Source organism: Barbatula barbatula (assembly GCF_947034865.1).
Source record: "Barbatula barbatula genome assembly, chromosome: 3".
Classification (NCBI taxonomy): Eukaryota; Metazoa; Chordata; class Actinopteri; order Cypriniformes; family Nemacheilidae; genus Barbatula; species Barbatula barbatula.
Window position 1 is genome coordinate 11,979,824 of NC_136764.1, and position 17,273 is coordinate 11,997,096.

Consider the following 17,273-nt stretch of genomic DNA (forward strand, 5'->3'; position numbering starts at 1 on the left):
CTGGTAATCTGGCAAACCGGGCAAATGCCCGGTGGGCCGACGCACTTGGGGGCCGATATAATGTAATATAATATTTTTTTAATCGGCCAACGACCGGCCCATAAAGCAGGGACAGCGGCCCATTGGTTCATTTTCCATACTGACACTGGGCTGGCCCAATCGTCTCTTAACAGACTCCACCCCCCCCCCAGTTTCTCGTGTTAGATGCAGTCAGTGTCTTATAGAGTGTTCACACCAAACGCAGTAAATAAATCGCGCTATTAGCGTCTAGTTGGACGCTTGAACATTTTGCTTTTACTCGCTTCATTCGCGTCATGGAGGGGCTTCTGTAAGGCGGCGCCCGTCTAATTGCGAAATGGCGGACATGGATTTAGTTGAGAGGATAGCTGCGCATTATGTGCTATGGAAGGCTGAAGAACGACGTAGACTCGTTCGGCGCCATATCTGGGTCCATCAAATCCTTCAGAGGCGCAGTCCTTCATTGTTGTTTCGGATTCCTGCCTCCGCTCGCTATGTCATAATCACGTCCCTACTAGAGCAAGCTCCTGGTTCGTAAAAGTTCAGATTTTTCAACTCGCGCGAACTATGGGAAGCCAAATAATCCAAAAGTGGGCGAGACAGCGGGTATTACAGAGCTCGCGCCGCGCTGACATGTCATCTGCGCGACTCAATTGCACAGCCAGCTGACTTCTCGTCAGCGCACACGTTATTTAAACAGCGCAAACCGTACACTCAAATGTACAATAAAGAAACCCCTCATTCCTTAAAAACATTTACATTTGTTTACATTTACACATTATTATCTTTAATAGTGTACAAGTAAACGGTAGTGTTTTGCATCGATACTTTGAAGAACTGCACATAGAGGCTACGGAAAGACCTGTACAAAGCAGAAACTTCAATGACTTCCAATATCGTAGTCTTGAGGAGCACAGGACAGTTTACATGTTCAGGTAATTTATTTTATTATTGTAGTACGTTTTGCGCCTAGCCATTTTACCTCAACTATTTATGTTAATAATAGCAGAGGTTTATGGGTAAAATGTAAATGAGTGGCGCCAAATGAACATTGCATATGTTTTAAGTGGTCAGTGCAGCGGATTGGTTGGTGCCACGCTGCCCATCGGTTGGCGATAGGAAATTGAATCGCGCAGATGACATGTCAGCGCGCCGCGAGCTCTGTAATACCCCGCTGTCTCATCCCACTATTGGATTGTTTGGCTTCCCTTACTAACGCTCAATTTGCGCGAATCACACCACAAGTAGGTATAGGTCTATCACAAGGGAGTCAGTCAAGAGAGAGTGAGTACACTGGTCCACTTGCAGTGGTACACTGGTCCATGGCACTTAGTTCTCAGCTTTGTAGGTTTTTGGGGGAATGGAACAGTAGATATGCATATCTACAGGGACCGCAAGGATGGTGTACTGGTTGGTTGTGTCCGACCCATTGTGGTGGGCCGGTCTGAGTAAAAATGCCAGGGCCCTTTTTTTGTCTCAGTCCAGCCCTGGAGAGAGGGAATTGTTTACTACACCAAAATTGTGTTGCCATTCTGACTAAATTATAACTGAAGCGTTAATGATGACATTTTGAATAGATGTAACATAACAGGTGCAAAAATATTTTTCTGAGATTAGTTTTTCTTATTGTAGTCTATTGATTCTACCACACACTTTTTCTGAGAGGGCATCATAACCAACGTGCGTGTGTACTGTATGATTGGTTAAGCAGATTTTTTGCACCTAATGTAGTCAAGCTTCCTTTGTTTACATATTGTTTGCCAATTCTTATTCTGTCTAGTGTCCCAATAGGCCAGAGAGCTCTCTTATCAGTTTTTATGCCCTTTCCCCTCATTGTGAATGGGCAGTAAAGTTGAAAAGCTTCTGTCCACATTCCTCTCTGGACCTGGCAACACTACTCGAAAGCACATCAGAGCACATCGCACAATCATGCCTACAGACTTCAATGGAAAGTGGGAGCTGGAATCAAGTGAAAATTTGGAGGATTATCTTAAAGCACTGGGTAAGCCAGTATACATCTAGAATATTTTAGATTTTGCTATTTCAAATAGATTAAAAAATATTTTCAACTAGAAAAAAATGAACAAAAACAAGGTAACATAAATGCATAAATCTTATACTATTTGTGGTTTTTATTGGATCATCAAGTCTATATATTGTCTGTCACAGACATTGCCTTTGCCGTCCGCAAAATTGCTGCCCACCTCAGGCCAGCAAAGATCTTTACGCAGGATGGAAACAATTTTGTGATAAAGACACAGAGCACCTTTAAGTCTTTTGAGCTATGCTTTACTGTTGGAGTTGAAAAGGAAGAAATTACAGAGGGATTTGACAACCGGGTAATAAAGGTTGGTTGGCAAAGAATTGGGAATATTTTCTATTATTCTTTAATTTACAGCTACCAAAGCCTTGGCCGCTCGGACATAATCTCAGTCAGTTTGTTCAGTGATAAACAAAATAAACCTTCGCACAGAGGGGCAAAAGACATTGAGGGTTTTTTGTGTTGATTTTTGTTTGTTTTCACATTTTCTTCATAGTAATTCAGTGGAATATGTGTACATACTGTAAAGTTGTGTTAAACAGAGCTGAGCCCCTCCAGAACTGCATAAAATGAAGTAAATTCAAATACAGAAGGAGTTAAGATGGAGGAATGCATAATTCTCACTGGAAAAATTTAACAAAGCGAGATCCAGATGTTTACAATAATTGATCATGTTCACAGACTCTGGTTACCTGGGAAGGGGACAAACTGGTGGCCACACAGAAAGGTGAGAAGGCAAATCGTGGATGGAAACACTGGATAGAAGGAGACAAGCTTTACCTGGTGAGCATCCATGTCATTTTAATAGCAATAATAAACAGCTTAACATTAGATTCAACCTCATTAAACTTAAAATAGACTAGTTGTTATTATTTTTTAGATGTAAAATGTAACAAATTTGCCATAAATGTATGCCATATTGTCCCTTTAATAAATATGCTTTGCACTCACATGCGATAAGCTTTTGACATCATTATCACTGTATTTGTAGGAGCTGACATGCGAGGATGCGGTGTGCTATCAAGTTTACAAAAGAAAAAACTAGACATGTCAAATTATTATGTGATTCACTGTTACATTAATTTAGCTAAAGTCTATCAAAGTCAGGGACATGAACTGACAATGTGTGACTTTCATCACTTCTGTATGTATTGTCTCAATAAAGATATGACTATATGGGTGTCATTTTTCTGTGTTTTTAAGTGACAAATATAATAGTTTCTCTTTCGAATTCTTTCATACACATACAGAGAGTATCATTAACACAATATAACACAATTAACACAATGCAAAATGTTTGTTGACCTCTGGTTTAGTACCTGCTGTGACCCCCTCACAAGATACAGAAACATGATATATACATATTAACATTTCTTCGTTTTAACGATTTTTAAATAAATTTTATTAATACATTAAATTTAGTAAATTAAATGATTAATTATAAAGTGTTATATTGATTAGAATATGGATATGTAAAGAACTGTTAAAGATCCAATGAGGTCCGTAACTAGGCCTATTAATAAATAATAACAGACGTTGCTTTTAGTGTCTACAGCAGTAAATTATACCGATTATTTAAAGGTTTTACCTAATGTTAGTACCTTAGTTAATTAGTTTACATTATAGTATTTAAATACGCTTATTTTACGTTATTTTCCAATAACATGATAAAATCGAGGGCCACGTTACTTTATTTTTTTTTTTACCCACTGTATTAATATCTGTAGTGGGGTAAAGGACGAGACGAAAGTGCAAACACCTATCATCACACAGCCTCCCCTTCTATGCCGAGTGTCGAACCTACCCGACATCTTCCGAACTCCTCCGAGTGTCACGTCGACGTTTCCGACGTCATGCGCACGGCTTTGAGGAAGTTCCACGTCACATTCGCCTGCCGAGCATACAACTCCAGCCGAAAAACACGTCAGGCTATCGGTGGATGGTATAAATTATCACAGCTGAAGGAGACCGAAACCTGTAAACGTAAACATGGTAAGTGTCGTATCTGCATCTACCCTTTATTTAATAACATCGGCGTTTCGCATATTTAGATGCACATATTCTTACAGTAACGTTAGCTAGCCCTGTTAGCCTTGGCAGGCCCGTACAGTGGCCACATAGACAACTCAGTCTATGAGTGATTCAGTCATTCTGTGTATTATTTATACATTTCACTGTTTTATAATATATTGTGATGCTGCTTGCAGTTTAAATGTGCTTATGCATTGATCGTTTATTAGTGATGTGCTGGCTAACAGCTGATACTATGAAGGCGATTCAACATTATCAGAAGTACAGTATTCCAGTTAAGCTTGTAATGTCATACCGTTGTTAAGTTACTAGACTGACTAGTTACCAACAAAAGCATTTATAACAAATCGCAAATAATTGTTTATTTGTGGGGGACAACTGCTTAGTTGAATAGCAAAATGTCACTTTTCTGTGGTCTTCAGATATTGGGGTCTTGTATCTCTGTCACTGTTGTGTTACAGAATAGGGGTCTGATAGTGAATATAATGTCTCATGTAAAGTGTTTTTTGTTTCTTTTTTTCTAGCCTCTTAGGCTGGACATCAAACGCAAGCTCACGGCTCGATCAGATCGTGTCAAAAGCGTAGACCTTCACCCGACCGAGTCATGGATGCTAGCCAGTCTGTACAACGGCAGCGTTTGTGTCTGGAACCATGAAACACAAGTTAATATCAGAACTTTTGTGTTTAATAAATGCCCGGTTCATATTGTACTGTTAAAATGAATAATACTGTATGTTGTCGCAACAAGTGTTGAAAGTTTTCGGCATCTTTTGACAGACGCTGGTTAAAACATTTGAAGTCTGTGACCTACCCGTGAGGGCCGCCAAGTTTGTTGCCAGAAAAAACTGGGTCATAACTGGTGCAGTAAGTAGAAATATATGTAGTAAGTATATACGTTTTGATGTATTCATGCACATTTACGGTGTGCTTAATATATTTTCTCAATTTTTTCTTTAGGATGACATGCAGATTCGTGTTTTCAACTATAACACACTTGAGCGAGTGCACATGTTTGAAGCCCACTCGGATTACATTCGTTGTATTGCTGTGCACCCCACCCAGCCCTACATCCTCACTAGCAGCGGTACACACTGACTCAGACAAATAATCTATTAAAAATGCCTTTTACAACATGTGTATATTCATCAACGGTTTAATGTTAACATATAAAACATGTGTGTACATGAAAATAAAAATTAAGTTCTGGGCACCATGATTTTTTGCGATGGCCCTATAATGTGTGTTATGCTCATTTGATGTGCGTGTTTGTTCAGATGACATGTTGATAAAGCTTTGGGACTGGGAGAAGAAGTGGTCCTGCAGTCAGGTGTTTGAGGGCCATACGCACTACGTCATGCAGATTGTCATCAACCCTAAAGACAACAACCAGTTTGCAAGTGCATCGCTGGACAGAACCATCAAGGTTTGTTTGGGGTTTTCTGTTTATGTGTATGTGGTTTGAAAGCTCTTCTTGCATAATACATTCTCCTGTGTTGTGTCTCAGGTTTGGCAGCTGGGCTCCTCCTCTCCTAACTTCACTCTGGAAGGTCATGATAAGGGAGTGAACTGCATTGATTATTACAGCGGAGGAGATAAACCCTACCTCATATCTGGAGCTGATGATAGACTGGTCAAGATTTGGGACTATCAGGTATATGCTGGATGACTGGCAGTTTTTCACCATCCATTTGTTTTCACCATCCATTTTCCTCACATGCTCTGTACTTCTTACTTCTAGAATAAGACATGCGTGCAAACTCTCGAGGGTCACGCTCAGAATGTTTCCTGCGTGAACTTCCACCCAGAGCTGCCAATCATTATCACTGGATCAGAGGATGGTGAGTATACGTGTACAAACAAACTTGATAATTACAGTTGTTTTTCATTACAAACCTCAATTCCTGAGGACTGATGTTTGAGTTTGTCAGTCTTACTGCTTTCATTTTTCTTTTGGGATTCAGGAACCGTTCGTATTTGGCACTCCAGCACCTACCGTTTAGAAAGCACTCTGAACTATGGCATGGAGCGGGTGTGGTGTGTTTCTGGTCTACGTGGCTCTAACAGTGTGGCTTTGGGCTACGACGAAGGCAGCATCATTATCAAGGTACAGTTATTGCCAGTTGATGACGTTGCATGCTCTGCTCTCATAATCAGAAAATGTATTTATCTGTGATGGTCATTGTGTCTAATACTTGTTGTAGCTCGGCCGTGAGGAACCCGCCATGTCAATGGACACCAGTGGAAAGATTATTTGGGCCAAGCATTCAGAGATTCAGCAGGCTAATCTCAAAGCCATGGGAGATGCTGAGATCAAGGATGGAGAGAGACTGCCGCTGGCTGTGAAGGACATGGGCAGCTGTGAGATCTATCCTCAGACAATCCAGCACAATCCGAACGGCAGGTAAGACCATCGCTATCACCAAGACACGTCTCTATTCTCACTCGTGTTCCTTATATCCTTGATGTGATGACTAAAATCATTTTTCTTGACATATCCAAATACTCAATGTTCTAATCGTGTGCTTGTCACGTTCAGGTTTGTGGTGGTGTGTGGAGATGGAGAATATATTATCTACACAGCCATGGCTCTGAGGAACAAGAGCTTTGGATCTGCTCAGGAATTTGTTTGGGCCCATGATTCATCAGAGTAAGTCTTCGAAATACCCAAGTATCTTTTCAGAGTATTTGATCTATATTAAAGACATATGTGACGAGACTAGATTAAATATATTTTTGTATTGATTTAAAGGTATGCGATTCGGGAAAGCAGCAGTGTGGTGAAGATCTTCAAAAACTTTAAAGACAAAAAATCTTTTAAGCCAGACTTTGGAGCAGAAGGTACACAGTTTTATATTTTGTGTTTTGTGCATTCTGTGTTTGTATTATGTGTATGTATGTAAAATAATTAAATTTCTTGCTGAATGTAATAAGCTAGTGTGGTAGCATGCAACATTAAACGGCTTTATAATGTGTTTAAGGTGTGTTCCCACACGATGCTCTTCTGTGTTCCCAGGTATCTATGGGGGTTTCTTGCTGGGTGTTCGTTCGGTGAATGGCTTGGCTTTCTATGACTGGGACAGCACAGAGCTGGTTCGTCGTATCGAGATTCAGCCCAAGCATGTGAGCATTTACATTTTCTTTACTATATACTTGTATCACGTAACTGCTAGAGTGCTTGTGAATTATGTCAGATGTGGCAATGTCTAAACATATTTGATGAATCTTTTACTTAGATTTTCTGGTCAGACTCTGGAGAGCTGGTGTGTATTGCCACAGAGGAATCCTTCTTCATCCTGCGCTATCTGTCAGAGAAAGTGGCCGCATCTCAGGAGTCAAATGAGGGAGTTACTGAAGACGGTATCGAAGACGCTCTTGAGGTCAGCATACATTGGTGTTAAAGATTTACATTCCTTCAAAGGCATAAATTAAACTCACACACAGTCAAGTGAAGACCTGAGTTTATAGTATTTTGTGGTGTTGGTGTGTGCAGGTCCTAGGAGAGATTCAGGAGGTGGTGAAGACCGGCCTGTGGGTGGGAGACTGTTTCATCTACACCAGCTCAGTCAATCGACTTAACTACTTTGTTGGAGGAGAGATTGTCACCATTGCTCATCTGGACAGGTGCAAACAAAAATTATATTGAAAACCTGTTACAAGGTTTTACGCGTTTTTGATGCATACGCGTTGATGCAAAAGTGCTTCACTCAAATATTGAATTTCTTTCACTAGGAGTAAATGAATAGTCTAACAGTGCCTTGCTTTCCATAGAACCATGTACCTGCTGGGATACATTCCTAAGGATGACCGTCTGTATCTGGGTGATAAGGAGCTGAACATTGTCAGTTACTCTCTGCTGGTGTCTGTTCTGGAGTACCAGACAGCCGTCATGCGCAGAGACTTTGGTATGGCCGACAAGGTGCTTCCAACCATCCCTAAAGAACAGAGGACCAGGGTTGCCCACTTCTTGGAAAAACAGGTTAGACTTTTAGTGTTCGAAGTAAGAATATTTTCTTCGCAAAAAGCAGTTAAATCTGTTATGCTTATATAATACTTACAAAATCGAACAAGGTAAAAACAATACTGCAAAGAATCTTGCTCTGCATTTGAGATCTATTATTTTGTCGCTTGCACATTGGCTAAAAACTATTCATTCTGCAATGTTGAAACATGCGCTGTCTATCTCTGCAGGGTTTCAAGCAGCAGGCTTTGGCTGTGTCCACCGATCCAGAGCACAGGTTCGAGCTGTCGTTACAATTGGGAGAATTGAAGATCGCCTACCAGCTAGCGGTAGAAGCTGAGGTTTGTTATTCTAAATTATAATGCAGGAGCATACACAATAATGGTTGTACCAGCTCCACCTAGTGGTGGCCAAATACATAAACTTCTTCATGCGTAATGCAAGAACATACAGAACGAAATTAGATGCAATTGCAAAATCCTTCGCATTTTTATTCATTTATTTTTGCACTTCTTACTGTAAAAAAAGGCTTTACTGAAATTCCCTACTTTTTGTCCTACTGTTTTGTAGAACCCTTGCAAGATTCTGCACGGTAGCTTCAGGTTATTCTAATGAAAGTTTCTAATCATTTGTAGTCGGAACAGAAGTGGAAGCAGTTGGCAGAGTTGGCCATCAGTAAGTGCCAGTTTGGTTTGGCACAGGAGTGTCTCCATCACGCCCAGGACTATGGAGGACTGCTGCTGCTGGCCACTGCATCTGGCAACGCTTCAATGGTTGCCAAGCTTGCAGAGGGTGCTGAGCGTGACGGCAAAAATAATGTCGCCTTCATGACCTACTTCCTGCAGGGAAAGTAAGTATCAGGAGAGTGGAGGGGAGAGTGTTGACTAGCACAGAATATTTTGTAGACACACAGAATATACTTTCTACACTGTTAAAGGAATAATGAAGCTTTTTATTTACCTTGGTTACTGTCATGATGTTCCACTGCGAATGTTCCACTGCGTAGTCAGAGATTAGATATGAACAAAGGAAACACATTTTTATTTTGATTCATCTCCTGTGAATGAACAGGTTGATTGCAATTGAACAATTAAAACCATTCATTAAGCAAATAATGACATTTTGTTTAAAGACTTTTCTTTAATAAGTGGTGTTAGAATGTTTCATGTAGAGAATGCTATTTTAAATATATTAGTATTGCTTGAGCTTATTCTTGTCTTCTGTCTCTTTCTAGACTGGACAACTGTTTGGAGCTTCTGATCAAGACCAATCGTTTACCAGAAGCAGCCTTTTTGGCCCGCACATATTTGCCCAGCCAAGTGTCCAGGTCTGCATTCATATTCACATTGTAGAGCAAATTATATTTGTTATTCATAGTGTGAGAAGTTCTGAACATAGGCATCGTGCAGAGATAATGTTTGAGTCGATGAAATGCTGTGTTTTCACGGTTCTTTTCTGTGTATTTTATAATAGGGTAGTGAAGCTGTGGAGAGAGAGCTTGTCTAAGGTCAATCAGAAAGCGGCTGAGTCTCTGGCAGACCCTACCGAATATGAAAATCTGTTCCCGGGCCTGAGAGAGGCCTTTATTGCAGAGCAGTACCTGAGAGAGACCAGCCTCGGGCAAACCAGACCCGCCTCTGACTACCCACTGGTCACAGTAAGAAAGCAGCTCTTTGATTTCTGCATCTTTACTTCTAAGCTCTATCATATTGAAAACGTTACTTGCCTGCAATGTCTATGCAGGGTTTTAATGGAAGGGAAAGATTTTTTATATAAATTAAATGCCTCTTAATTTAAGCCAATGGAATCATCAAGTTTTGTGAAATGACCTTGTATCTGTCTTTTTCTCCTTCTGTAGCCCAATGAAGAGAGGAACGTGCTGGAGGAAGCCAGTGGTTATGAACCCAAATGTGGTATCCCCACTCCCACACAGGTTGGCTTGTCACACAAACACACACATTGTTTTGTTCCTTTAATTTGTGATCTAGTCTTTGAATACTGCGGAAAAGTCCGATTTTTAACAAGCATTAAAAGCATCAACTGATGATAAGATTGAAATCTTATCCTTAATCTTATCCTGTCCTTAAACAGTCAATTTTAAAGATATTAAGATACAGTTCTCAAAGAATCTTGTAGGATGATTTTATGTGACATCAGCTGGACAGACTGCGTCACATAATTGAACTCCTCTGTATGAACTGATGAAAGTGCTTGTGTTTGTCCACCAGGTGAAGGATGCAGATGACGCCTCAGAGGATGAGGGTGTTTTAGCCTCCGTGGTGGCAGCTGTCTCTGCTTCAGAAGCAGCTGCACTGAGCCCTACAGAAGCCAAGCCCTCTCAGACGGTTGAAAAGGAGGAGGAAAAACCTAAAGAGGCTGCGGCAGCAGATCAGAAGGTATTTATACTGCGGGTAAAAGACACTATTACTGAAAGCCTGTTTATTTCATGCTTGATAAAACTTTGTGTTTTATTTTAGGTTATTGATGAACTGGAGGATGATTTGGATAACATGGAGCTTGATGATATCGATACCACAGATGTTAATCTTGACGATGACTTCTCAGATGACTAACTCCAAAGCACAGAAGCATGGAGTTTATTTAAGCGACCAAACAGTTTTTTGTATGTATGTTAGTCCTATTGAGGTGAAGGCCGAGTCTAAAACAGGATGGACTGGGCTGCACATGAGTACGTCTTTTACCACGTAACATGAATGGCAAGAGGAGAAATGTGCTGTTGGTTTTGAACTTTTCTACTTCATTCTGGACCTTCAATTTACGTTTTACCCGTACATAAAGGTATGCGTTGATTATTTTGTGTTTTACCATGGTAACTCATGGTGTCATTATTCATAATAAAGATAATAAAGATAATTATGCTTACAGTGCGTGGCCTGTAACTTACTCGCTTTTTTGTCATTGGTTTTTCTTATTATAATTTTGTTGTTTTGCTTCATTTTTCTATCACTGTAGTGTGTATGTTTTTAAAGCTGTATTCCACCTCAAAGATGAGTAAACTAATGATTACAATTTACCAATTGTACTCCTTTTAATGTTGTGTCAAGTTGCTTGTTTTATTTTTTAAATATCTGGTGACTTTCTTGAGCGTTAAAGATCTTTAATTGAATTTCTAGCGGCATCTAGTTGTGAGGTTAGGAATTGCAACCAACTGCTCACTCCACCCCGACCTTTCGAAGCAGTACAGAGGCTGAGAGAAGAATAACGTTTTTGCTACTTTCCCAAAGAATTGCGCTTTTTTACAGTATAGTGTCCCCACCACTATACTGGGGCATTAGGACCCACACAGACCCCTGGGGCCTCACAAACACCTCTTCCAGCAGCAACCTAGTTTTCCCAGAAGGTCTCCCAACCAGGTACTGACCAGGCTCAGCCCTGCTCACTGTCAGTGGGCAACCAGTTTTGGGGTGATATGGCTGCTGGCCATGTAGACTAGAGCAACAATGTATATTGTCAGAATACACAGCAGGTCATGTGATTTTTTATTTATTTAGAGGGTTACAGTATGAGATGCATAAGTAGGGTCTAATTTTAAAGTGATCAGAGCTTGATCTCTTGGAGAAAACAAACTTGACCTTTGACCTCAAGCCTAATTCAGACCCATAGCTTTTCCCTCGAAATTAGGAGTCAGGATGAGTCATCTGACACACACACACACACACACACTTGAGGTACACAAACTCGATAGTAGTTCCTGTCCCATCTCAACCCGGGAATCATTTATGGAACTGGGCTCTTTAAAGTGAACATATACTTGTAGTGTTTAATGCTACGAAATCATTAGTGACATTGATGTTACCAAATCCAGACGCTACTTCCGCGTTTGTGGTGGGAAGTATTACACTTCCGAGGTGACTTGAAGCAGCATAAGATGCTGCTGTAAAATAAACTACAGCACGTGACGTCGGTCTGTGAAAAATCACATCTATATGTCACCTTTGAGGATTTCCTTGTTCGCCCTAAATGTTGTGACAACAACATGGCATCCACCTCACTCTCTCCCGCGAAACACTGTTACCTGTGCACTTCTTCTTTAAAAGACTCCGTTGTTTTAAAATGCTGCCACAGTTTGTGTAAAAGCTGCCTACAAAGCTACTGGGAGTTCAACAAGTCTCTGAGATGCCCTGTTTGTTTGATGGCGATACACTGTTATGTGCTTCTGCAGCGGACCGGCGCTTTTCGCTTTGACACGGAGAAAAAAGTTTCTGGAAACAGCCAAATTAAACCAAACCGAACGAGGAAGGCTGGAAGTGAATTGGTAAGTGTGCTACATGACATTGTAACTGAGAAAATAAAGTGCATGGCTTTGCGTTTACGATCTTAACAGAAAACTGTGTGAATCGCTTATGGATGTCCAATAGTACAATAAGAGCAAATGCATTAAACACACTGTCTATATTTTTAGTATTTTAAATGCTTTTATAAGTTGTGGGTAAAATCTTTGTTTAAAGCTCCAATCCATCCCTGCTTCCCAATTTGCATACTATCCTATATAGTATTTCAAACTGAAATTTGCATGTCCCAAATCATAATATGTTGAACTGATTGTTTTTGATGTACCCAGATGGTCTATTGTATTTTCATTGTAATGTTATGTATTACCCAATCACAGCAAGGAGGAGTTTAGTAACACTGCATTCATAAATACATTTAATTATACAAACTTTACATGAGAAATAATGACTGAGGAATTACCTAAGTGCAAGGACTTTCAAGTGTGTTACTCGTAATAATCAACATGCCATCCAGCAGACAAAGGTAAATTACACTAAAATGTACTTTCCTAAAACACTACACACTTCTAGAGAATAATATAGATAGGCATCGTTGTGAAATGCAGGTGCATCTCAATTCACTAGAGATGCACCTGTATTAACACTCATATAATGTTCTGGTGTCTGACTGAGCTGCTTTTTTGTAATTGTCCACTGAATCCAACTGTGTTCTCTCCATACTCACCCTCCCTCTCTGCATACATCTGATAATATACCTTATATATATATTATTATTGATGCAAAATGATACCGTAAACGTTGGACGTCTACTGTCAGAGATGAATGGGAAGAACAGCAGGCAGGAGACAATGTGATGATATAATACAATGAGGAATGTTTAATAGTTGCATTTAGACGCTCATTTCTAACGCCGTCTGGAGTTCCAGTGCTCATTTGAATTCCGTCTGACAAGAAAGAGATTCATCTTGTGGTGTTATAGTAGCACAGACAGTGGAAAATGACTGCTTCATAACATTGTCTCGTGACGTTATTAAAAACCTTGAGAATGAGACAACAAGAAACTCATATCTACTTGTGAAGAAAATACAAATGCAGCATTCAACGTAAGATTAAACATTAAGAAAAGTAATACAGAACTACAGAGAAAGACATTTACATAATCTGTTACTGATAAACTATATAGAAATCATACAAATATAGATTGTGCCAAAAGCAACAGTTTTCTTATATTTCAACATGAGTAAGAGTATTTGCAGCCAGACGCCAAACGTGTGTAGTAGTACTTCAGTTTAGTATTACACTGCTCTGTGCTCACTAGACATGTGCCGATTTTCGGTAATTCAATAAATCACGATAATGAATATACACAATATTGTTATCGTGGGCACTTCAAAATACCGTAAAAAATAATAGATCCGAATTTTTATTTTTAGAACGTGCATTACAGCTTATTTTCCATCAACCGCTTGAGCAAACACTGCGTATATGCTGCGCAGAACACGTGAGCGCACCCGGATGTAAACAGTGTTCACGTCACACGTAGAATCACACTGCACGCAGTGCGCGCCACGGCCACTGACGCCGCAGTCAAATTCTCACATGAAGAAGAAGCATGGCGGAAGGAGGAACGCTGCCGACAATTTATCCCCCTTCTAAAAGGGTATTTAGTGCCAGTGGACATATCCTCTCACCTCAGCGTTCAAAGCTCAAGCCAGAAAAAGTGAACATGCTCACATTTTTGCACTTTAATCTTGAGAAGTAAAATATGCCAGGAAGCCCAACACAACTTTATAGTTGTGTATCGTTCTGTTTTTGCAAATGTTGTACTTTTGCAGTTTGCACATGATTCATTTTGATATAATTGTTCAGTTTACTTATATATTTTATATTGTTTTATTTATATTTATTTGTATTTAAATGTTTGAGTTACTTTTAGTTCATTAAAAAGCTATTCAAGTTACTAAAAGGACAAAACTGAAGTTTTTCTTTTTTTAACCTGTTTCTCTTGTAAAATTACAACACCGTGATAATACCGTATACCGTGATAAATGCTCTCTCAATTAATCGCAGCATGAAAAAGTGATACCGGCACATGCCTAGTGCTCACAATAATTAGATTAAGAAATCAGAGACGTAAAAGACGTAAAACATTGTAGGCAACCTCAGGAAAAAAGAAGACATCATCACTGCGGTCCAGATGGTGATGGAGATCAAATATGAATCAGTGGAAAACAGCTTATCAGAATATACAGAAGACAAGGTCCAACTCACTTGAACTTCCCAGCAGAGAGCACTTTTCTAAACTCGTTTGTTTTCTTGTTTTGTTTCTTCAGAGGAAGCTGTCAATTAAAACAAGGTAAGTGCCATCTTTCTTTTTATGATGTCTGTGATCAAAGATCTCCCATTAATACATTAAAATACTGATTCAAGAAATCTTAACTGTCTTATGTTTGTATACTTTAGCTGTCAAAGCTTTTCCTTCACAGCTTTTCTTCTAAGTCTTTGATTTGTGTCTCTAGGGACGAGCAGGTAAATACCGACATGATGCTACATTACACCGTTCCATCCTCCGCTTTCACACTTATGAGGCCCAATGAATCTACAAAGCAGCATCCATCTTCTCCCACAGCTACTTCTAAATCAGCGAAGTCCAACCTGTGTCCAAAATGTGGCAAGATTTTCCAAAACAAGTCTGACCTCATAGACCACAAGAAGGTGCACGGCTTAGAAAAGCCATACAAGTGCTCCACCTGTGGAAAGAGTTATGCTGGTAAGAGCGAGCTCACCTTACACACGCGACTGCACACGGGTGAGAAGCTGTTCGAGTGCTCTCACTGCAAGAAAAAGTTCATCAGGATGAATTCTCTTAAGATCCATTTAAGGACCCACACAGGGGAAAAACCCTTCTCTTGTTCTTATTGTGGCAAATGCTTTACTCAGAAAAGTGTTTTAAAAAATCACGTGCAGTTGCATGAAGGAAATCTGCGCTTTCAGTGCGATCGTTGCGAGAAGCTTTTCAATACCGCCGCGGCTATGAGGAGTCACAAAATGACCCACACTGGAGAGAAGCCTTTTGCATGCACACAATGTGACAAAAAGTTTACCACAAAGGCGGAGTTGAATACTCACCGGAATAGCCATTCGGGGAACAAACCGTTTGGCTGTTCTGTTTGTGGGAAGCGTTTCTTGAGAAAGCCAGAACTTTACACTCATCAGCTCAGTCATCAGGACAACCGTCCCTTTCATTGCACACAGTGCACACTAAGCTTCAAAAGACTGAGCCACCTGACATCACACATGAGGACCCACTCCGAGGACAGCCCTTACAAGTGCACCTACTGCAGCAAATCCTTCAAGCTTCCCATCTGCCTAAAACTGCACGAGCGCATTCACACTGGAGAGAAGCCTTACAGCTGTGAGCAGTGTGGCAAGAGGTTCCATTCATCCGGACACTGTACCCAACACCAGCGGGTACACACTGGGGAAAAGCCATACAAGTGCTCAAAATGTGACAAGAGCTTTCGCCACAGTAGCTCTTTAAAGGTGCACCAGGTCACGCACTCCGAGGACAGACCTTTCCTCTGCGAGCAGTGCGGCAAGAGCTTCAACAGAGTTGATTCTCTGAAAAATCATAAGTTGATCCACACTGATGAAAATCCCTATTCGTGTTCTCAGTGTGGGTCAGCCTTCAAAGACAAGAGTGTGCTCAAGTTGCATGAAAAAATTCACTCCAGAAAGTTTCATTGCAGCACCTGTGGAAAAACCTTCCGTCGTCAAAATACCTTCCAAAGCCATCAAGACATGCACGCAGGGCATCTCAAAATCCACCAATGCTCGGAGTGTGGAAAATGCCTCAGCTCGTTTGATGGTTTGAAGAAGCACATGGAGAAACACTTCGGCAGGAAAATGTACCACTGTGGCGAGTGTGACAAGAGTTTTTCCTCCCTGTCGTGGGTACCTATGCACCAGAAGAAGGAGCACACTGATGAGAAGCTTTAATAGCGACATTCAGGAGAGATGGAGTGTGCTTACTCTACTTCCAACATACTATACAGTGACAACCCTGCTTATGTGAAATGGATCTAAATCCAATGTTGTGTGTTGATTAAGCTTTGCTTTAGTTCACATTTTAGAGTTTTTCCTAATTGCTGTTGAATCTCGTGACACGTTATACTGTTCCTAGTCCAGTAGATGGCAGCGGTCGCCTTTTATGAAGTACACCGGTCACTATGCTACAGAAGGTGCTTTAACCCTATTTTTTATATAACACTTTTATATCTGAAGAATGTATCAATTCACAGGTTTCTAAATGAATGTCATGGATGTTTTTTTTTTCAGGTAAATATGCTAGTGGAATATCATTTTAATGCAAATGGTACAACTTGAGCTAAATGAGCCAGAGGCACAGATCTGATATTGAAAATTCTAACTCTTCATCTGATGCTGCGATGACTTTGCGTTTACCTGCCAGAAGGGTCTGATAAAGCCATGTACAAAGTGGAGGAATTTTATAGACTTCCATATGACCAGTGAGGATGCAACGTCCCAAACTGGATATTTGGCTTCACTTGACACTTGATATCCAATTCAAAGCAGCACAGGTAGCCAACGCTAATTTTTGAAAAGCTTTTGTGCTATAAATTGTACAGGTAATAGCAATATATTTTCAAGATAATGATAGTCTGTCTTTCAAAAAAGTCATTCTTGGGAGTTCATCGTGTAGGCACTCAAGCTGATTTGATTTCTCGTCTGTTTTTCCTATTCATTAAATGTCTTTTAACCAATACAATTTTTATGTGCATTTCCATTTGTTGAGTGTTTTCAGACTCCACTTCAGCAATTTTTCTCCCTGTCGCAACAGACAAACATAGTAAAAAAATTCTAAGTCTGGTCAGAGGAGAGTCACACTCTGTCTCCTTGACAACGGTCGCTAAGCAACTAACATTTGTCATCCTTTTTCTTTCCTACCTCG

The 17,273-nt window shown here is 40.3% G+C and overlaps 3 protein-coding genes across 3 annotated transcripts; all 3 read left to right on the forward strand.

Moving 5' to 3' along the window:
- Window positions 1-1,515: 1,515 nt before the first annotated feature.
- On the forward strand, window positions 1,516-3,272 carry LOC306892559 (retinol-binding protein 2-like). Its single transcript, XM_079453694.1, has 4 exons — window positions 1,516-2,020; window positions 2,188-2,366; window positions 2,741-2,842; window positions 3,051-3,272. Exons 1-4 carry the CDS (start codon window positions 1,858-1,860, stop codon window positions 3,102-3,104), a joined length of 498 nt encoding a protein of 165 aa, XP_079309820.1. The 5' UTR covers window positions 1,516-1,857; the 3' UTR covers window positions 3,105-3,272.
- A 654-nt stretch (window positions 3,273-3,926) lies between these two features.
- On the forward strand, window positions 3,927-11,121 carry copb2 (COPI coat complex subunit beta 2). Its single transcript, XM_079452774.1, has 22 exons — window positions 3,927-4,051; window positions 4,615-4,752; window positions 4,868-4,954; window positions 5,048-5,174; window positions 5,365-5,513; window positions 5,595-5,741; window positions 5,829-5,928; window positions 6,052-6,194; window positions 6,292-6,491; window positions 6,627-6,737; window positions 6,840-6,928; window positions 7,104-7,210; window positions 7,324-7,467; window positions 7,581-7,711; window positions 7,859-8,066; window positions 8,279-8,389; window positions 8,684-8,898; window positions 9,283-9,375; window positions 9,522-9,705; window positions 9,907-9,981; window positions 10,277-10,444; window positions 10,526-11,121. The coding sequence occupies exons 1-22, from the start codon at window positions 4,049-4,051 to the stop codon at window positions 10,619-10,621; spliced, it is 2,826 nt and encodes a 941-aa protein (XP_079308900.1). The 5' UTR covers window positions 3,927-4,048; the 3' UTR covers window positions 10,622-11,121.
- Window positions 11,122-11,712: 591 nt separating this feature from the next.
- On the forward strand, window positions 11,713-17,106 carry LOC306892221 (uncharacterized protein). Its single transcript, XM_079453130.1, has 4 exons — window positions 11,713-12,324; window positions 14,635-14,657; window positions 14,821-16,542; window positions 16,640-17,106. Exons 1-3 carry the CDS (start codon window positions 12,046-12,048, stop codon window positions 16,298-16,300), a joined length of 1,782 nt encoding a protein of 593 aa, XP_079309256.1. The 5' UTR covers window positions 11,713-12,045; the 3' UTR covers window positions 16,301-16,542; window positions 16,640-17,106.
- Window positions 17,107-17,273: the final 167 nt, after the last annotated feature.

Excerpts from the sequence above, each read along its gene's own strand:
- LOC306892559 (XM_079453694.1), top strand. The coding sequence starts at position 1,858 with ATGGGCAGTAAAGTTGAAAAGCTTCTGTCCACATTCCTCTCTGGACCT. Across the intron at positions 2,021-2,187 it reads GGATTATCTTAAAGCACTGG|ACATTGCCTTTGCCGTCCGC; the intron begins GTAAGCCAGTAT and ends TGTCTGTCACAG. Across the intron at positions 2,843-3,050 it reads AAGGAGACAAGCTTTACCTG|GAGCTGACATGCGAGGATGC; the intron begins GTGAGCATCCAT and ends CTGTATTTGTAG.
- copb2 (XM_079452774.1), top strand. Across the intron at positions 4,955-5,047 it reads ACTGGGTCATAACTGGTGCA|GATGACATGCAGATTCGTGT; the intron begins GTAAGTAGAAAT and ends TTTTTTCTTTAG. Across the intron at positions 9,982-10,276 it reads GTATCCCCACTCCCACACAG|GTGAAGGATGCAGATGACGC; the intron begins GTTGGCTTGTCA and ends TTTGTCCACCAG.
- LOC306892221 (XM_079453130.1), top strand. The coding sequence starts at position 12,046 with ATGGCATCCACCTCACTCTCTCCCGCGAAACACTGTTACCTGTGCACT. Across the intron at positions 12,325-14,634 it reads GGAAGGCTGGAAGTGAATTG|AGGAAGCTGTCAATTAAAAC; the intron begins GTAAGTGTGCTA and ends TTGTTTCTTCAG. Across the intron at positions 14,658-14,820 it reads AAGCTGTCAATTAAAACAAG|GGACGAGCAGGTAAATACCG; the intron begins GTAAGTGCCATC and ends TTGTGTCTCTAG.